The sequence below is a fragment of the Gordionus sp. m RMFG-2023 genome, chromosome 2 (genome assembly GCF_954871325.1).
Source record: "Gordionus sp. m RMFG-2023 chromosome 2, tfGorSpeb1-WG-v2, whole genome shotgun sequence".
Lineage (NCBI taxonomy): Eukaryota > Metazoa > Nematomorpha > Gordioida > Chordodea > Parachordodidae > Gordionus > Gordionus sp. m RMFG-2023.
In genome coordinates, this window is record NC_088776.1 from 178,269 (window position 1) to 201,289 (window position 23,021).

The 23,021-nt window shown below is 27.4% G+C and overlaps 2 protein-coding genes across 2 annotated transcripts; one reads left to right on the forward strand and one right to left on the reverse strand.

The window, feature by feature from the left end:
- The first annotated feature begins 2,211 nt into the window (after positions 1-2,211).
- LOC135925435 (uncharacterized) lies at positions 2,212-6,245 on the forward strand. The gene is made up of 4 exons (XM_065460752.1): positions 2,212-2,773; positions 2,820-3,060; positions 3,106-3,453; positions 6,130-6,245. Exons 1-4 carry the CDS (start codon positions 2,741-2,743, stop codon positions 6,243-6,245), a joined length of 738 nt encoding a protein of 245 aa, XP_065316824.1. The 5' UTR covers positions 2,212-2,740.
- Positions 6,246-20,837: 14,592 nt separating this feature from the next.
- LOC135923984 (small nuclear ribonucleoprotein Sm D1-like) lies at positions 20,838-21,720 on the reverse strand. Its single transcript, XM_065459023.1, has 4 exons — positions 21,639-21,720; positions 21,518-21,594; positions 21,292-21,471; positions 20,838-21,248 (listed from the first exon to the last, which is right to left on the reverse strand). The coding sequence occupies exons 1-4, from the start codon at positions 21,650-21,652 to the stop codon at positions 21,172-21,174; spliced, it is 348 nt and encodes a 115-aa protein (XP_065315095.1). The 5' UTR covers positions 21,653-21,720; the 3' UTR covers positions 20,838-21,171.
- Between the last annotated feature and the right edge of the window lie 1,301 nt (positions 21,721-23,021).

The window sequence follows — 23,021 nt, forward strand, 5'->3', positions numbered from 1 at the left end:
AAATTGTAGATTTTAGGCCTTTTAATATTTATTTCCAACATTGTTATTAATGATCCAAACCGCGTTTGTCAAATAAATATATCTAGTTTGTTCTTACATTCTGATAATTTTAGTTATGATTTTATTAATATTATAGAGTTTATTAACGTTTATATTCGTCTTTTCTTAATTATAATTATTTTATTTTTGTTTTACTGTTTAATATATAATAGTCTCTTAAAAAAACTAATTATCTGGATTATTATAGTTATCAAGTCAAAAAAATCATCTAACAAAACTTATTCCAAACTTGAATATATCTCGCAGCAATAAGAATTATCACTAAAGCAGTGATATATTGTTAACACAACTCTTGCAAATCCAGTTATTACATACATGACACTGAATGAAATCATCGTCACATTTTCATTTTCTTTTGAACAGCTTCCAGGGTGTAGTAGTAACTTAATTAAATTAAAGTCTAACTCTGGTCTAAAATATTTTATTTAATATATTTTTAAAAAATATTAAAGCTTATTAATGTGATTCTGAAACATTAAATTTAGGGTCCGCATAGCCCCCTAAACTCTCGTATATTTATTTTACACTTATTCTATGAATGGTTAAGATAATTGTGTTATACTAAAAATTATATTCACTCCAAATATTATTGCTTTCTAACAACAATAATAAAATATCAAGCGATTTATAAAATAATATTATTATTTAAAATCACATTACTTTCAAATATTATATAAAAAAAAACTCCAATAAATATTTTTAAAAACTAATAAAGTATTTAACATGGAATATAATATAATGATATTAATCTTAAAATGCTAGAATTAACCCTATTATAAATTAATTAATAATCTTCTTATGCTATTTGGTATTCAAGTCTATGGATATTGTGTCTGATAAATAAGAACTTCTGTAGCATTTATCGTTATCTGTGTAACTCATAGTTATAGTATAACTTGTTCTCCAATAAAAATTAGCTTGGTAGGACGTTACTTCATTACCAAACTGTTTTATTAATTAGAAGAATTAAATATAAAGAATAAATAGAATCTTTTAAAAACATACTGTTTTAAAATTTCGATTTTATGTTTCGCCAAATCAAGGTTATTTTCTTAGTTTAATCAGCAAAAATATAAAAAAAATTAAATTAAGTTGGGATATTTAACCGATTTTTAACTCTTTAACTATAATAATAAAAGCATTTATTTACTGTTTTTTCGAAGAATTTTACATCACCAACCCAGAATGGATGAACATAAGTCACGTTTAAATGGTATTCGCTTGCTTGTGGTACACTGCTCCAAGCAACTGTATATGCATCTCCTTTATCATGCTGAAACCAGAGAGATAATTCTTCTGGATCTTTATTTAGTCAAATTATATATTTTTAAAAAAAGGAATTTTATATTTTCTAAATTTTAAATTAGTTAAATTTTATTTTTTTATCGTATATAAAAATTAGAAATTCTTCCTATATATTATGCCAATGTAAATTCTGTTGAATACACAAAATTAAACTGTATAGTAATATAACTAGAATCAGAATTTTAGAGAAAAGTGTCGATCAAATATTTTTGTTAATTCCAGGAAACTTTTCATGTTCAGCGGCTACGATAGGAAACAAAAACAGTCTCTTTAGGTTTACTATTATATGCGTTTTATTTGGCTAAACCTTACCAAATAATAGAAGTTAGAGCGACACCGTATTAAAAATGGCTCAGTCGCTACTGGTTTACTAAAAAATATTTAATAACAGAATTCATAAAAACTCACAGCATTTTTTCTCTCCCAACAAAGTCACAGGGAATAGGAATAATATACAAATCAAAATTTTCATTTTAATTTTATTTGTGATTTATAATAAAAATCATAAGTAAATATTAGCCCATTAGCTATTTAGAATCGATTTTCTATACTTAAAAATAGATCTAAATAAATAAAATATAAATAGGTTTGTTTTATCAGAGCAGATTCTTGTTTTTGTTTAATTTAATTATTTAATCAAATCTAAATAAATCCCTTTTGCATCTAAAATGAATTTCCCATCAAAGGCTTGTTTTTAGAGCATATGCAGTAAATTTCCTTTCAAGGGCGCTATAGCGAATGAATAGATATTTCATCATCTATACCATTTATAAATTTAACATTTGAATTTGAATTCCGTTAACTGAAATCATTATAGCCTTATAGTGCGTACAAATTGTGCGTTGCAACGCAGCGTTTTAAAACGCATATAAAAAAACGTAAACGCAGCCATGTATAAATTGATGCGTTAACTTTTATTTTTTCAATATGAAACATTTAAATTTAAAACAAAAAAAATTACTTGCTTTGTATTTACTACAAAGAAATAAAGGAAGGAAGAAGAGCAAGACATCCAAAATATTTGTTAAAAGAAATCTTTTTTCAGAATATATTAATATTAAAGGCGATTTAACAAATTCGCAATTTTATAACTATACAAGAATGAGAAGAGCAACATTTTCTTATATACTGGAGCTCATATATGAGGACATTAATCCAAAAGTTACTAACTGTAACAAACAAATCGATGCTGAGGATCGTTTGTTTGTTACATTAAGGTAAAATAAATTTAATTAATTATTTATATAATAGGTATTTAATAACTGGTGTATCATTTGCACAACTAGCTTATAGTTCAAGGATCTCAAAATCCTGTATAAGTTATATTGTGAAATCAGTGTGCACAGCAATTTGGAATGCTGCTGCACATATTCACATGCCTAAGCCTAATAAAAATGATTGGGAAAAAGTAAATTTATTATAATAAATCAAGATTAATATTTACTTATCTTTAGATTTCCCAGGAATTCCTGCTTCAATCAGGATTCCCAAATTGTATTGGGGCTATAGATGGAAAGCATATATATATCAAGAGCCCTGCCAATAGTGGCTCACAATTTTATAACTATAAGCATAGATTTTCTATTAACCTGTTAGCCCTAACAGATATTAACAGGAGATTTATTTATATAGATGTGGGTGCATATGGAAAGCAAAGTGATGGTGGTGTTTTTAGAAATAGCTCTTTATATAGAGGTTACTTTATATTAATTTTAATATATCTTATAAATATATTAATAGAATTGATGAACCATACACTTGATATGCCTGCTACCAAACCATTTCCAGGTTGTAATGAGGCCATGCCATTTGTAATGGTTGTGGACGATGCATTCCCTTTGTCAAATTATTTGATGAAGCCCTACCCCAAAAGAAATCTGACAACAGAAGAAAGGGAATATAACATGAGGCTGTGCCATGCTCGAGTAAGTGTAGAAAGAAGCTTTGGTGGAATAGTCAAAAAATTTGACATTCTAAGTAAGCCAATAGAAATAGGACTACCTAGCATAGAGATAGTGATAAAGGCTATTTGCATCCTACATAACATTATCATCAACAAAGAAGGATCAGCTTCCATTGATGATATAGGTAATACCAATATTTAAATTTAAATAAATATATAAAAATCATATTTATATATATTTTTAAAATTATATTATCATCAATACAGACAGTGACCCCTACACTTTTTGAGGGATAGAAGCAGAATATCCCCCCTAAAGTACCCCCCCCCCCCCATTGTAAATTATTTTTTGACACCAATAAATTTCAAAAATAATTTTTATTGCATCAATATTTATTATAATATAAATATAATGTAAAAAATATATGCTTTAAAAATATTATTTTTAAATTAATAATTTAGATAAATTAGGGGAAGAGAAAGCAAAAGAATTTATAATTTCATCAATATTTAATTGTTTAAATAAATTATTTTCCATTGATAAAATGGTTAAATTATTAAGAAATGGATCTTTCATGACACTACGAAGTCTTGTTTTAATTAGTTTAATTTTACTCATGACCCTTTCGGCAGTACATGATGTAGTAAGAATAGTTAATAAATATTTATATAAAATTGTTAAATTTGGGAAAGCAGAAAATTTATAAGCAGACGATAAGGTAAAATAAATGAATAGTTTCTCCAGTCTTAATCATTCATCTCAAAATTATTATCATCATCAGAAGAAGCTATATAATGTATTAGTAAAAATATTTTAATTAAATAAATTTACAATTCTCAGAATCTGACAAATCTTCTTTAACCTCTAGGTCACGAGTAATAATTACGTCCCCCGTTTTAGCCATTTTATAAATATTTCTAAACATCAACATTTCCTCAAAAACTTGACTTGTATTTAATTGATAAAATTCACAGATATCCTTGATATCATCTTTAACAATTGCCTTTTCCGCCATTCCCTTTGGGGTAAAAAATGATGTTTGACTCAAAAATTTTATCGATTCATCGTTAAACTTTCACTAAACTGCATAATAATTAAATCAAGTGCAGCATAAAACACACTGATTTTAAAGCTAAAATAAAATATTATATTTAATGATGAAAGTATATATATATACCTCTCCTTTTTGGATTGTAATGTTTGAAGTCTTGAACTTTCAAAATCAAAAGGTAAATTTCTCTTCTTCATAAAATCTTGGGCCTTTGAAAAGACATCCAAAAATTCAGTGTTATTATCTATTTTAGGATTATAAAATAATAAAAGATAATAATTTAAATTATACTTCTCATATTAATCAAGCAATCTTTTGCCAATTGAATTTGATTTATTGCAAACCCTATATCCTTCGAAATGATTTGCAATTTTGTACAAGCCAAGCTAGTTATCAACAATATTTTATCCAAAACACATAGTGATAAAATAAAATCAAATTTTTCTATTCTATAGACTATAGCACTAGCCATAGTGGAAGTGGCAGGATCTTCTGAATCCTTTAAATTTGCCAAAGCTGCCCTCAAAGCATCATAAAGTAGGAAAAAATTTACAATCGCCTTATATGATGTTAGCCAGCTTCTATAAATATAAAATAAACATTAAATATCGAAACAATTAAGATAATATTACCGAGTGGTATTCTTGATGCGTAAAAATCTATGTGATTTTGTCAGTAAATCACTCTGACATGTTTTGAGCACTTCATATCTTTTAACACCATTAAAATATACGTAAATTTCGTCTAATATTCCCAAGACATTTGGCAGCTCTTTTACTGATTGGCATAATTGAACAACTATTAAATTTAATCGATGACAATAGCACCAAATAAAAGCTGCCTTTGGCGCCTCGGCTCTAATCAAAGCCTGCACTCCATTAATTCTTCCACTCATGTTTGAGGTGCCCTCATGTCTTTGCCCCACTAGGAATTCGAGGGGTAGATTCATGGAGCCAGGCTTGGATATTATATTCTCTTTAATATCGAGGCCCGTTGTATTTCCCGTACAATAAATGTCTATCAGCCTTTCAACGGGCTTAGGTGTCTCGTATTTTCAACATATCTCACTATCAAAGCTATTGCTTCTGATTTCGATACATCATATGTGCCATCAACTATAATTGAATAGCACCTGTTGAATTCAATCTCCTTTTGAATTTTATTTATAACCATATTTTTCATGATTTCAATAAGAATATTTATGTTATTATATGATAACAGATTTGAATATAATTTAGATTTTAATCCCTTAATTTTTTTCTCACTTCTTATTTAATAAAAAAAATTATTTTGCTATTTGTCCAATTTTGAGAAATATTCTTAAAAGCCACTATTTCAAAGCTTTTCTTTATATCGTGAAAATTAAGCCCACCATGTCTTTTTCTAATATGATCTGTCCATTTATCATCTCTTATTTATGATATGTACAATTTTTAATCAAGCATTTATATTTTTTTTGGTTAATATTTTTGGGCATATTTTGACAATGATCTAAAAATTATAAATGATTATATATAAGATTTAATATTTAAATTTTTACTATTCCCTTTGATAAAATTTTAATTTTGCGCCAAATCTTGAAAATGGAAAAATAATTTTATGATAAGAAATATCGGATAACAAACTAATTTGCTAAACATCGACCATAAAAATTTTTTTAAATTTTAAAATAAAAAATTAAAAATTTTTTTTTAAATTTTAAAATAAAAAATAAAAAATAAAAATTTAAAAAAAAAAAGTACCCCCATAGAAATTTATAGAAGCAGTTGCTTCGGACTCCCCCCCCGTTGTAGGGGTCACTGAATACAGATCCTACATTGGCTAACCTTACAACAAAACCATTTTTGGCAAGCAGGGAAAACAACTCAAGCTCACAGGAATCTAAAATCATTAGGGATAAATTTAAAAATTTTATAAATTCTTAATTTTTTATATTATAATAAATTTATTAATATTACTATTATAATAAATTTATTTATATTACTATTATAATAAATTTATTAATATTACTATTATAATAAATTTATTTATATTACTATTATAATAAATTTATTTATATTACTATTATAATAATTTTATTTATATTACTATTATAATAAATTTATTTATATTACTATTATAATAAATTTATTAATATTAAATAAAATTTGAATAAAGTATTGATCATGAAATAATTTTAAGTTTAGTTATATATTTGTAAGCTTAGTGTTAATTGTAATAGATTAAATGAAGTGGGATCCAAAGTTGAGGATTAATAATGGGGATGAAGGTTGTAGATTTATATATATTAAACTCAACAATGCAAATATTTTAAATTGCCCTCAATCATAATAAAACTAAACTAAGAGTGAAACCTTGACTTTAGCCAATAAATATAATCATAAATATTTATCATATTTTGCTATATATTAAAATCTTATTTATATTTTAAAAATTACATTTTAGGAAGAAGTTAACACATAATTATCCACTACTAATTATATAAAAATTTTATTAATAACAATATATCAAAAATTAACAATATAACAAATATAAATATCAAAATTATATAATGGTATTAAAAATATCTAAAGCTGTTTCAGATGTTTCTGTTGTTTGTGTATTTCTTCTATTAATCTTGATAATTTGCATTGTTTTTAAAACTTCTGTCTTGAAAAAATAGTCTTCATCAGAATTGTAACCTTCCAATACATCAACCAGGCTATCCAAAAAGATTCTATATAAAAGATAAATAAATTATAGATAAAAATAAGAATTACTGGATACTAGAAGATTTTTTTTCCAATACACTCATAAGCTTTTGCAAATCATTTTGATTTTTAGCAGGGTTCCTTGTTTGAGGAGGGGATTCCTAAAAATTACTGACAGTAGGTCTGTCAGCAACCGTGGCTTGCATGAAATTAATATTATTTATATTCATGCACCCCTCCTCTAGATCCTGAAGGTCTCGCTAATTTATCCTTGTTGAGTTGATCCTTGAAGTTCCAGGCGTTTCCTTAGGTAATTCACGCTACAATCATAATCTGGAAATTCTTCTGATAATCTAAAAATAAAATTATTAATAATATTATATATTATTTAACTTAATTCCTATGATGGAAAGTTTTTTCATCACAAAGAATGTCTTCTTGTGATCAGGATGCGCCTGATTCCAAATAACCTCTTCAGGTTCCAGCATTTCAGCAAATCTTTTTGTTATTTCTTCATTTCATGATCTAAAATAATTAATAAATGATGATTTAATTATATATATTCTTACATTTTTGATGGATGTGTTAATTTCTCCACTTCAACAAAATTTGAAAATAGTTGCAAAACGCAAGCAGGTTTACGTTTTTAAAAAAAATTTTAAATGAAAAACGGATATGTGCTCAATTTGAACGAATGCATTTAAAATGCATTGCTTGCGTTTTGAAACGCTGCGTTGCAACGCACAATTTGTACGCACTATTATACAGAAAAACAAATAACACTTAATATGACTGTTCAAAAGAGGAGGGATATATAATGATTGGAGGAATATTTATAATCCATATAGTAAAATATAATGGAATGTGTTTCAATTTAATAATTATTAAAGTCATCGGGATGAAAGTGATGAAGGGGAATTGAAAAAATGGTTGAGAAAGAAAAAAAACAATAGCTATTCTTGGTAAGATCTACGGGTGCAATGTAAACAGGAACATATAATTTTAGGAAATCACAACTCTACATTTGGTGGAATTAAAGACTTCTAGGTGCAAGTGTCAGCCGCCTCCTTATTTAAGAGTTTTACGTTGAGTTTCATTATTGCGTTTAGTTGAATATCATTTTGCACCAGATTCCTCAAACAAGTTTGGCTAGAGAGAAAAAGAAAGAAAGAAAGAAAGAAAGAAAAGAAAGAAAGAAAGATGAGACAGTTAAAAGTTTTAATAGTTTTTCTTTAAGGCTAAAAAAAATATTTGGTAATATTTCAAATTATAGGGAGAAAAAATTATGTATGATGTGATAATTGATGGAAATCTGCAAAGTTAGCATCTGAACTTAGAAAATTTTTTAAAATATATCTAAATTTATTTGAGTAATTATACAAATTAATTTCTATATTTAAATAAATTAGGGTAGGGAGGGCCGGGCCGGTTAATTTTTTTTAAAATAAATTTCGGGCCCGCAAAACTTTTTAAAATTTAGGGTTCTGGCCGGGCTGGCAAAACTTTATTAGAAAAAATTTCGGCCCGCGCTTGACAAATTAAACCCGATGCAGATCACTAAATCGAATGTCATTAATTATTTTATCCGTAGTATATTTGTTTATATATTTATTTTAAAATAGTTTTTGTTTATATAAATTTTTGAATAAAGTTTCGTAAAATTTTAATTTTAAATTTGGATAATGAGGTATTTACTATGCAATTTATTTATTTTTTTATTATGCAATTTATAATTTTGTATGAATAGATAATTTTTTGTAACATGATGATTAATTTTTTAGTTTTTAAATTTTTTAAAAGATTATTTCAATTTTTGGAAAAAACTGTTTTTAATTTCTCCTTTTTAATTTTTATTTAACCTTTTGCCTTAAATCTTATATCTTATTATGCAAATTATAGTAGATTGTAATAAAGTGATAGTAAAATTACAATATATAGTTTTTAATAATTAATTTTGTTAATTTTTTTAAATTTTCACGACAAATACGGATGGGCATTTGCATGTAGCAATATAAAATTTGTGGCGGTTGCATTTAATTAGGTTAGATATAATGGTATTAAGGAGATTTTTAGAAAAGAACCAAGGGAATATAAAAAAATGTTTGTCAAGATCGTCTGGAATGCTAGAACGATGACAGATAAATTTCGAGAGAAAATGGGTAAATGTATTAACATGGCATATAAGCTAAGGAAACCTTCAAAAATCTGGTTATGTATAAAACTGGATTTAAAAGAGAATAAATGAATAGAGAAATATCATTTCGGCTTTTGAATAAGTTTATTGACCATCTTTAAATTGAGAAAAATTGTTCCAAGCTAAGATAAGGAATAATAAATAAAGCAAAATTTTTTATAAATATACTATCATGCCCCCTAACGCTTCTGATTAATTATTACTCATCGTTTTTAATAGGTTGAATCTGAATCAAGTAAATATGAACAATATATTTTTAAACTCAAGAAGAAAATGTCAACAAAATAAATTGAACCGCAAAACAAAATAAATAATAATTTTGAATTTCTAAAATAAAAATTATATAGGAAAAACAAGAATTGAAATAAGTGAATACCATTAAAAAAAATTCAAATTTATTTGAAGATAAATATTTAACTAATCTAAAATGGCCACCAATACATTTGATATGATGAAATATGAATATATATTTTCCAAATTTAAAATAACCGCCAATATATTTGAAGCGATGAATTTATAAAAATATTTTTATAAATTGTAAAATAGCAAATAATCTATAAAAATAATTTTATATAAAATGAATGACATGGTAAAAACACGTACAAATAAGCTCCGTGAAGTTGTCCGAACAATTGGAAGCCCTAACGATGAATTTTATGCCATTTTTTAGTGCTTAGTTAGTTCTTGTTACTGCTTCAAATTGTTGTGTAGCCAAAGATGAGGTAAAAAATTATAAGCGAAACTTTGGCCAACTTCACGCTTAAAAGTCGATTGAAAGCACTAACGATGAAACATTTATCATTTAGTGCTTCGTTAGTAGAGGTTCGTGCTTTGATCACTTTTGTAACCAAAATTAGGAATGAAAAGTTATTATGAAATAAACAAATAATAGCGACATGCAAAAACAAAAACCAAAAAAGCAATGAAATTTAGCTTTTACCAATAATTAATATATTTAAATTCCTTTATTAATTTAGTTAACCTCTTTATTAAAAAAAGAAGGTTATATAAGCTTCATAACTATTTAGGCGTGAAGTTGGCATTAAAGATAAAACTCGTATCATTCTTAGTGCTTAAAATCAGTTTAAGTAGCCCAAGAAAAAAAGAAAAATAAACAACAAATGGCGGCTTGCCAATACAAAAACTATAGTGGATTAAACAGCCAGTTTTTGCTATTATTTAGTGCATTTGTAAATTAGAATTCCGTAGTTAATTTGGTTTACCACTTTATAGAAAAAAATGTTATAAGCAATCTTAACTATTTAGGCGTGAAGTTGGCCGAACAATTGGAAGCACTAACGATGAAACTTTCATCATTATTTAGTACTTGGTTTGTAGAGGGAGGTTATCACTTCCAGTTTAGTAAACTTATTAAAAAACATAAATAAACAACAAATAACGGCTTGCCAAAGTAAAACTATAATAGTATACTACATCGGGTTCTCACTATTGTTTAGTGCTGAATTTGTAAATTTGAAATTCCGTTATTAATTTGATTTACCGCTTTATAGAAAAAAAAGGTATGCTTAGAGATCAAATTTTGGTCAGCAAAATTATGGAAGCAACTTACAATGAAATTTGTACCATTCTTTAGTGCTTCATTAATAGAGGTCAATGTTTTAATTGGTTTAATAGACTAAAAAATATAAAATTATTAACGAAATAAACAAAAAAATGACGGACCACCAAAACAAAAAATAAGCGAAAATCATTTTCCTCCCACATTATTTAGAGCTTGATTTATTATAAATTTGGTTAACCGCCTTATAAAAAAAAAGACGTCATGATTTAAGCGTGAAGTCAATGGTGTTTTAGCCCTGGTTGGTTCCTATATAAAATATGGCATTTGTGACAGCTGAAATTGTGAATTTAAAATTATCCTATATATTTCGAATAAAATACAATCGTTTATTTCCCCTATAATCATATCGAAATAATTTTGGGTAAAGCTCCGTAAGAGTTATTCGAGTTAGATAAAACCGAACTCCACGGATCGATCAAGTCGAACCGGTATTTTAAAATTGTAATTCTAATCGTATTCCTTGACAAAATATCAAATTATTCTGTTTTCCTCGTCTTTTATTAATACTCTTTCCAATAATATACCCGAAATTTATTTTTATTTTCCTTGCAGCGCTTACTTAAAAAATTTCTCCACTGATATCCTATTATTAAATAAGTTCAATAATTTTCTATAGAAAAAATTGCTGGAGTACACTTAGAGTTTTAAAATCAAATTTCTAATCGAAATTCCTATCTTCGAATAAATACGCGAATTAAATCGGTCAGGCTAAAGAAATTTAAATATTCGGATAAGGCTAGGGCCAAAAAAAAAGAAAACCTCAATTAAGTACATTTTTGAAACGGTTAAATTAATATTTTAGGCCAAAAATATTACCTAACCTTTCTATTTCACAAATAGATGTCAGAAAGGTTTAGCCTCTTTCAACTAAATTTTGGGACTTGGGTAATTTTTTTTGGTTAAATTCTTAATTTTTGCCGTTTTTTAATGAATATCGTGGTTTTCGATGACAAAGTATTATTTTTAGACATTGGTATATTGATAACGCGTTATATTTTAAACTTATCGTCTTCACCACACTGGGAAAAGTAGGAATTTATAAATTATTATATAAAGAGTAAAGTGAATGAAATAATTTAATTTTAACTTTAATATTTATTTATTTTTTTAAATAAAAATTTGCAAAATAGCTATTTTAAAACTGAAATTTATTATAATTCTATCGTGTAAAAAAAGGAAGATTTTTTTTTTTTGAATGATAAGATTTCCACTCTCCCCATGATTACAAAAACGTTTTTTCATTAACCGCAAATTATTTTATTTCCAAAAATAACAAACGATTTTAATTACACAGACGATTTTTTATATCACAATTAATTATTTTTTACAAAATGGTGCCATATTCCCAGAAAATGGCTAATATTATTTACTTATTAAAATTTAAAAAAGCATTGTAAAAGTACTAACAGGACCAAATTATTTTCCAAATTCAAATCACAGAAAATATATTTTTTTAGGTCAAACGAGGAAGGAATTCTTGATCTACCTAACATATTCATAAATCGGTAAAATTAGGAACTAAATCACATATTTGTTACAATTGACATACAAACTTACATTTCCTTTTATATTCAGATTATTACATTTTCAAAAAAAAAAAATACAATTTAATTTATTTCAATTAAAAAGTATATTTTATTTTATTTCAATAAAATAAGGAATTTGAAACGAGGTGTTCCCCCTATTTTAAAAAAAAAACTGAAAGATAAAATATAAAATTTGGAAGAATAGACGTTTTATTTTAAAGTTTGTTATAAAATATAATATAATATTATTAAAATATGTTACACTAATATATATAATTAACAAATAATTTTTAAACAAATTGCAAGTGTTTATATGATAAAATATTTACCCATGACAATCAAAGCTTTACTAATCTTAACTATAATTTACTACGTCTTCGTATTCGCCTACACTTCAAAAACCCTTCTCAATCATATTCATAAACGACAACCTTCAAAGAAATTTGACCGAATTCCATTTAGTGACCATCCCCAAATACCTGAACCAATAATTGCAAACGATGTCCATCAAATTGGATCTTATAATAAAAATATGGATGCTGTTGAGGAAGGGTTGGTAGATTCTAGAAAGGGAATCAAGAGAAGCACGCGTATCAGGAAAAAGAAATCGAAACGATTGGCAAATATGCATGGTTATGGTTCTTACCCTCCGGGGGCCTCGCCGACCTCTCGTCGCCATCAAATATTCACGGGCTATCATTACAACATAGGAGACCCTTATGAACCGATTCATAATCTGGTTGATGAAGGAAGAGGAAACCAAGAACCTACAAAATTTGTTTTCAGGCCACCTAAAGAAATATTCAAAGAGACCATAAGCCATACAGATAAGTTACTAGTCAAACCCTCAATAACCACGCAATCTAAAAAACCCTTGATTCTTTTTTGGAATCCCGTTTTTTCTTTATGGCAAGCCAAGAGATCCATGAAATCATGCGACTCTTATCTTAGATCCCGCAATTTACTGGAAAACACCAATCAAAACGAGATATCTCTCCCAATGTGCGAGATAACAACCAATCGCTCCCTCTTTCAAAATAGTGACGTTGTCGTATTTCATCCATTTCAACTATCCCTCTTTGATTTGCCTTCTTCCTTCGGAACGAATTCCATTCAAAATCAAAACGTAAGGGACAGACAAAAATATGTCTTCGTTTCGCAAGAAGCTCCTGCGAATCTTAAAGCTAGAGCGGCATATACTCACGCTTCAACTAATTCGTTTCCGCTCTACACCGTGAGTGGAATGTTTGATTGGTTATTCTTATACAATTCTCTCCCAATTAGCGATTTTTTCTACCCTTACGGTAAAAGGATAAAATTGAAACCCGATCCTAATAGGGACTTGGGCATTGATTTCGAAAAAATCAGGAAACGAAAATTAATAGCAGGTTGTTTAAATTTTTAATGCCTTTTTGCAAAGTTACATTTCGTTACATTTACATTACTAAAATGTACTCGTTACTACTTCTTTAGATTTTTCAAAGAATAACGAATTTGAATAACTTAAAAAATTAATGTAAGTGAATTATATTTTAGATAAATAACAAGTTTCATTTAAAACACTTGTATGCAAGGTTAATGAGGTTAATGATGCTTACTACCAAGTGAATGTATGGAAATATTCTAAATACCAACCTAATTTGCTAAATACCGACCAAAATTTATTAAAATGTAATAAGACCCCTATTATTTAATATATTAATACGGAATCACGTGGTCGAGTCCGGCCTTCTTTATATCATCCCCCCAAGGATGGAACCACCAAGTTAGAATAAGAAAAAAAACATGATTATTCCTGGGATTCGAACCCGGGAGAATGGGATCAGTAAGCCAAGCTCTTGTCTACTAGGCCATAGAGGCTTTTCAAAAATCACGATTTTTCAAATATATATTATAAATATATTTGGTAGTGCCTATCCAAATGAAAAATGAACGAAATTCAAATTTGATAGGTAGTACCTTAAGGTAGTAATCATCATTAACCTGGATGCAATGAGTAATAATCAAGCACAAGTAAATAATTATCTGTTAATATTTAATTTATCACCGCAGTAGTTAAAGTTATAACCTTTCCAAAAATGTAACTAACAAAACTACATTTTTGTAATATGGTATTATAGACCAATTAATCTCTCAAGCAAAATACGACCATACCCTCTTAAGTTAATTAAGTAAGATGATGGTGGTTATTTTTTTTAGCAACCATGGGATCGATATTTAAATTTAATTTATATTAATCAATTAAAAGCTGTGGTCAGTAATTGCCAATGCAAGCGGAGGCTAGATGTGATACTGGAATTGAAGCAACTCCTGCCGGAAATGGATTTGTATGGAAAATGCTTCGACAATCCGATATGCATGGACGATGTAACCAGCACAAAACTGGTCCCAAGACAACTAAAAGATATTTCGCCCGACAAAATGTATAATATAGCCAAGGACTACTTTAAAACATTACCCCCTTTCTTAACCTCCATGTTGAGCGTTATACCTACTAACGGACCTTCGATCAATTATAATTCTGAAAATATGTACCTGCCAATCACCCCAGATAATTATTATAAATCCGAGGCTTTCAAAAAGGCTTACTCGGGAAAGAATGACTATATCACGCAGAAAGAACATAGAAGTGTATTCACTAAGAACCATTCTTGCCTGCAAGATCTCGTCTCTGATTACAAATTCGTAATAAGCTTTGAAAACAGCCTTAACTGCCCCGATTATATAACCGAAAAGTACTGGGTGTGGCCTCTCCAAGGCGGCGCCATTCCTATAGTCGGCGGGAGCGATAGAAAGACTTATGAAAAATTGGCAATACCAAAGTCCTACTTGCATATAGATGATTACGCTACTACTAGAGATTTGGTGACTCACATAAAGGCTATCGATAAAGATGCCAGGATTCATAAAACTTACCTAGAATGGAGAAAGGAGTGGAAGGTGGGGGAATCCATCCCGGACTCATGGTGCGACTTGTGTCATCAAGCCAGAAAGGAAATATCTAATTTGGTTAACAACAAGCCTTTATTAACTGAAAAAGTGAGACAAACTCAAAATCACAATAAGTTTAAAAAGTGGTGGAACGGGTGTGACAATTATTACCGCTAAATTTATCTCAAATTTACCTGATTAACATATATAATGATAAATCATGGATCACATATATTTAAAAAAATTAATTAAAGAAAGAAAATCAGTATTGGTAAACTAATTTCAGGTGTTTCATTAATATTTTATATTATAAATAAAATCTATTTTAATAAATTCAGCATAACGGTCTTCTTCGGCCCGTTAAGAATTATTGCACAATTTGTCTAAGCTTGACCCGTTATGGTTTATTATATTTGTCAGGTCCGGCCCTACCTGTTATATATTTTTTTAATTTTCCTGCGGTCCACAAGTATTATTAAAAAAAATTTGGCCCAATCCCGCCCTTGTCCAATAAAGTTTTTAGTAATTTTTCCACCGTCACATTTTGATATTTTCCGGTCGCAATTATGGCTCTTATATCTATATAGCTTCTATTTCTACAACAACCGTTTTATAAATCAATTGTATTTAATATATTATGTATTGCACATTTGTAAATTGTACCATATTCTTAATAAATTGTTTAATTTTTATTTAACTTACTTATATTATTCATAGATTTGGTATTTAGAGAGCTTTTAAAATATAAAGAAATAAGCATATTGTGATTTATTTTCGACATTAAAAATTATATTACTAGTTTGAAATTCAAAAAAATATATTGAAATTATTGCCTGGACTGATTTATTAAAATTTTACGATAAATCAGATATTTACGAGGCCTTGCTTGATATTTTATGTATAAATTGTCGGCCCGGCATAAAGTTACACTAATTACCCTGTCCAAAAATCAATAAACTTATGGCCTGATCCAAAAATCTTTTAAACATTAATTTCCGGCCCAATTTAAAAAATTTCCAGGCCTGTTTTAATTTTATAAAACATTTAGGCCTGCTGGCCTTGCAAGATCTCTAGCTTAGAACTTAAACGAAAGAGTTCTGGTAATATTTGTAAAGTGATGGTTACCAGGAAAACATCCTAGAAGTATTCCTATTTCTTAACATTTTCCATCCTAGGCTTATCATTCTTTAAATGGGTTTTAGTTCTTATCTGATCAATAAATATTAAAAAAATGAATTAAACAACATAAACATATCATACGTAATTTTCTTTTTTATAGATCAATCACTATTTTATTAATTTAAAAATGAATAAAATTTAGAAAATAAGATACTATATATCAAAATAAAATAAAAAAATGTTTAAAGAAACCGTGATTACGTAATGGCACCTAGTGACAGTGAGTGACGTCAATTGAACGGGATCACCCAAAATTAAGTGCATTTTTTGGTCTGGGTGCTTCAAAAAAAATCTCGGCTCTGGTTATAAAAGACCCGATTGTGTCAAAAGCAATGGTGATTAAAGTGATATTAGGAATGTTACTATATTTATTAATTTTTCTAATTTCTACTTTAACCAAAGAAATGGAGCTAAAGGATGGTGCAAAACGATCCTACTTGCAAATGGTGATACATAAAAATGTTTTGTATTTTTTTTTATACTGATAGAAAAATAATAATAAACTAGGGGCGAGCCTAAAAAGGTGTTTTTTTTATAAACCCGGACCCGACTAAATATTTTGAAATATATAATATGTATAAATTGTATCATGGAATAATATATCACATTTACTCGCTTCTTCATATTTCCTTGACATATAATACCTAGACTGACGATGGATTCATTAAAAGTGTACAACAATTAAAACATCGGGGACGCCATTTTGATTACCCGTATCGTTATTAAAAATTTTAAACTAGAGGTCATATTCTTATGTCTGACGCAAACTTTATTAAAGAATTGCCTTGTCATCTAGATAATAAGGAAGAAAGTTATCAACTTAATAGTCCTTTTTAATATAAGAATGATTACTATATGCAAAATGGCGGTGCAGCTGATTTTCATTCAACGACGCTTTCAGATGCTTTATTATTATGTCATTGATCTCTCGTTAGAAAATACCTCAAAAGAGTTAAATTATTTTCTAATTATCATTATTATTATTTTAAGTCAAATCAGAGTTTTAATTTTCCCTTATATACTTTCTTTCTTTCTTTCTACTAGATAAATAAAACATTAATTTAGGTTATTTATAATTTTTTAGTCAAAAATTTAGTGTTTGCAACGGTCCGGTCCGACCGGTCGGACCGACGGTCCGGTCCGGTCCAGTCCGGTCCGGTCTTATTAGACTTTTCGGTCCTATGGGACGGTCCCGTCCAACAACACGGTCCCACGGTCCGGTCCGGTCCGACCGAAGACCGATTAAAGAATATAAAAGTTTACTATAAATTGCTTTATAGTTAATGTGTATGTACATGAACATATTAAATATGATTATTTAATGCCTAACACTATATAATATCTAATTCATCGTTTACTTTTTATATTCTAAATTCAATATTCATAGTTTACTTTTTATATTCTTCTTTGATTAGGCATTTGTGTATAATATAATAAAAATGAATTGATGATATAATTGAAATATTAATAGGGTAATTTAACTATTCATTTTTAATAAATTTAAATGCAGAATAAAACTTTTGTAGCTTTATAAAAAAATTTTTTTTAGGTGGGACCGGACCGCCTGGACCGGACCGGACCGACGGTCCCACGGTCCGGTCTCATTTGACTTAACGGTCCATCGGTCCGGTCCCAGTTTAGAAAAAAAAGACCGGACCGGACCGGACCGTTGCAAACACTACAAAAATTACATAAACTATAATAAATAGTTACTATAAAACAATTAATTGCATTATAATATAATAAAATTATCAAATTCATTAATATTAGGTAATTTGTTTTTTATAAATTATCAAATTTTTTAAAATATTTGAAAATAACTTATAGTGACCTGACGATTTTAATTTGTCCTTATGCACTTCTTACTCCACTAGGTAAATAAAATAGTTATTAAGAGACATATTTTAATTTTTAGGCAATCAAAAATCATTAATTAAGAAACGTGTAAGTTTTTTTTAATCATCTCTTTAGAATAATGAAATTTTAAGTTATAAGCCGAAAAACAAACTGCAAAATAGCGATTGATACATATTTCAAAGCTCCTTAAACCAGGTCCCGATATTTATTTAAACTCTAGCAATAAAAATTTAAACGGACAGGCCAATATTTTTTTTTACAAACCCTGAATCGACAGTGCAATTTCTGAGTAAGGTGTAGATGGAATTTCTCAACGCTGCAGAATTGGCCATAGTTTTTTTTCCAGTGGAACAAACATCATTTAGTGGCTCTGCTCGTTTATGGAAATATATTTATATTTATTTATAATATATGTATTCGGTTAAAAAGAATTGATGGATGGATTGTTTATAATATTTATAAATTTTCATTTCTAAACTAAACTGAAAAACATATTCATATAAAATTACTTACATTTTTTTTCACGATCAACTAATTTACCAAGTTTTTATTATACCTTATTTTCTTTAATATTCCACGCTTCCCTTTATTTATAATTGAGTAAAGGCTTAAATTTGGCTAATTCGGCTTCATCAACAGCTTACCAAACTAAATTTATTACTGCTTTCTCCAAGCTATATTTTCAAGAATAACTCCAAACTAAGAAAAAGTTTTTATGAGAAAAAATAGACTATGCCATTAGTTAACTAAATTTCTGGGTAAAAATAGAGCAATTTGCCAATTAATGGAATAATCTATGTTAGTCAAATGAGTTAGTTATTTATTAATCCAATATCAAAAGTTAAAACAGAGAATAATGTAAACTCAGCTTTTCATAAAATAACTAAGGGTATGGATATTTATTTCCCATCTAAATGTGATATTTAAAATTTTTATGTTGAGGGGAAAAGATATGTATATAAATATATGATATAAAATTAGCATTTTAAAAATAAGAAAACCTAATATATTAATTTCACACCTTAAAAATATTGGAAGTAATAAAAATTTTGGCTGTATTTGAATAAGAAAAATTATATAAACCAAAAAATTAGCATAGCAAAAAAATAAGATATACCAAAACTATAAAAATAAATAAATTTTATTTTATTAGAATAAAATTTCCAAAATAATATTTAAACTTGTTTTCCCTCGTTTTTTATTATTGAAAAACATTTTTTTTACACTGGCAAAAACCTGAGTCCTAAAAATGGCTTTTTTAAATTGGGCCTGGCTTTAAAGAAATAATAATTTGGGCCATGCTAAGAATATTAAAAGATAAGCCTGGCCAATGCCATAACCATTTTTTGAGAATAAAATTTGCAAAGAATTTAATAAATTCTGGGCAGCCCAGCATGAAAAAAATTGTACACTGTTTGCCCAACCTAGCCTTTATTTTTTTATCCCTGCCCAAGGACCAGGCCTTCTAGCTGTGTCATCCCAATCTCTAACTTATATTATAGAATATATATTTATTTTTAAAGGATGTATTTTTAACTTTATTTCTTTAAATGATACTTTTACAATTGATAAAAAATAATCTAAATACACTCTTATTTTTTATATAAATAAGTGAGGTAACAAGAATATGTTAGGATCAATGTGTTTCATTAAGAATTAATATATTCCATCATATTTGGAATACCTCTCTATGAATTTCAAACAATTTTACCAAGAACCTAGTAACTTAATATAATTTATATTAGTTTTCCTTAGATTTTTTTATATAAATTATGAATGAATCAAAGGTTAAAGGCAAAATTGGCTATGGTCCATAAAATAGTTATTCTAAACATGCTGTATATTTACAGTAAAATCCAGTATTTATAAATAAGGAAAAATAGTTATGTGTTTAAGATCTCACATGTGATCAGTTTTTTATTTGGGGTGGGGGGTATTAAAAATTTTTTTGGCTTGACCAAATGTAGATCACTAATACACAATATGTTTTATGGTGTCATTAGGGTTGTGTATCATTGTCTTAGGGGGGGGGGTCTAGAGAAGAGGTGTGCAATCGGTGAGTTTTAGCTATTAAAATGTAATCATGGTGGATTAAAAATATTTTTAAAACAAGAAGTAAAATAATTGAAATGGGCATAAATTAACAAAAATATTTTATTTCATATTTTGTCAGAAGTAGGAATATATTAAAATCAATTTTTTCACAATGGTTAAACAAAATATTCTTTTTTTTTATATATGGGCAGGCCAAGTGGACATTTTTTCCTCAATGGTATTAGTGAGCATAGGTTCAAAAAGATTTTAACAATGGGCAGATAAATTAAAAGCCTCCCCACTTCAGACTTCTATTCTACAGAGCTCTAGTTAAATTTCTAATTATATAGTAAATATTAAATTGACTGTGACTATTTTTTAGATACTTACTTTATATGACTAAATATTTGATTTTTTTGAGCTTTATATTTATTAAGTTAATTAAAAGAATTACAATGTTTCAATCATGTTATAACAATAAATTGAATTTATAAAATAATAAATTTTATTTCATAATTATATACAAACTATAATATATCACATTGCTAAAATGAATAAAATATACAAAAACAATTAAGTGCATAAAGTACAATTCTGGTTAAATCTTATTGTAAAGAAGAGATGACAAATATTAATTTTAATAACCATCCTAAAGACATAATTAAAATTGGAATTCTTTTTTGACATTCAGTTCATATGCCTAACATATATGATTTTTTGATATTTATTAAGTTTTAATAAAGAAATATAAGGTTCCAATCATGTTACAATAATAATAAATTCAATTTACAAAATAATGCAATTTTATTTTATAATCATATTATACAAAAAAAATAACCGTTTAAGATACAATTGGAGTTATCTTCTGCCTCCTCTCCCTCTACCACGTCCCCCTCTGCCCCTGCCTCTTCCTGGTCTACCAGATCTTGCACGTGCTATAATTTTGTGAATATTTAAAATATGTATTAAAATAATTACGATCTCTTCTCTTTCTAGGGCCTTCATCAGTTAGAAGATTATCTATATTAAGTGGATCTGGTAATATAAAATATCTTATATTATTTCCACGAATACTCAAGGTATCCTGGGTAATTGGTTCCCCATTTTTAATTGTCACTTTACAAGATTTTAAATGGGTATTCATGGACATGTCGACGCCTATAATTGAAAACGGTGTTTAAAAATTATTTTAGAAATAGCAAACCAGTTATAGTTCCATGAATTTGAGTACCATTTTTTAGTTCTATGGTAACCGTTTCATGGCTCATCTTCATTAAAAATCTATGAAAATATGATGGTTTATATATATATATAAGGTATAATACTTGACTAATTTCATTTATATATAATATGGCGGCTACAATTTAAAAAAATGTGAGAATTCTGAATATTTTATATCCACAAAATATGTACAAAAATGTTGTCATGTTGTATTTCTTTCACATTGTAGTTTAAATCTAACAGGTGTTTTTTGACAAAAATACAAATGTCTTTATATTCTTAGATTAGAGTAAAAGTAATATTTATAGTAAAAATAAGGTATGAGTTTAACACCATCTAACACGGGATGAGGGGGGAGGGGGGGGGGGGAGTGAAGAGTACGAATTATTACGATATTAAAATCGCCAGAGAAATTGTTGATATATATAACTAATGAAATTGTATAATAAATATTTTTAAATTAGAGTAATTGAAGGAGTAATATTATTTAGACCCTATCAACCTATAGAATTACACCCCCGCCCCCATACACTTCCAAATTTTTTTTTCCTTAAAAATGTGCATATTCTATTTAAAAAAATGTTTGTTTAATAAGATATGATTAATTTAATAAAAAACGTAAAACTAAAATTTCTTAAAAATTTAATAGGCTTTCAAAAAACAGATATAATATATTCAGTGGCGTCGCTAGGGAAGGGGGGGCTCGAGCCCCCTGAAAATTTTTAATAGCCCTCTGTAGCAATTTTTTTTAAATTACTCCTTAATATCCCCTTGAACTAAAAAAAATTGTTTTAATTCTGAACAATTTCTATTATAATTCTATTGAGTAATATATAGATTTAATTTTATTATTTAAATATTAATAAGACTATATAAATTTTTATTAAAAGGAATACTATTTCAATTATTAGATTAGATTAATACATAAATTATATTTTCACTATGTCAGCTTGTGATCAAATTCTATGTTAAAAGTGTATCAATATCACTCACTAAATATTAATTTAGCATTATCAGTTGAATCATAATTGACTTTTATTATTTAAATTAATATATAGCCCTAATTAAATTAATACAATCATTTAATAATTGAAAATTAAAAAATTTAATTGTATTTAGCCGAGTTTAATATCACTAATCTATTGATTTTTATATTTATTTATCTTGTCACTTTCTAAAATTATTTTCAAGGTCCAAATCCAAATAATATAAGAGATTTATTTATAAAAAATAAGTAGACATATCAGGCGCGTACGCAGGAATTTGGTCTGGGGGGGGGGGGGGGGGATAATAAATTTTTTTGAGAAATAATATTGTTTTTTAAAAATATCAAGCATAAATTTATTAGGACTAATAACTATTCCTAATATACAATTTTAAATTAATGTGAATTATAAAAAAATTATATGTAAAGAATCACTTAAATGACCCAAAATAGAAATTTGAATTTTTTGAGCCTTTACACAAAATGTTTCTTAGGAATAATT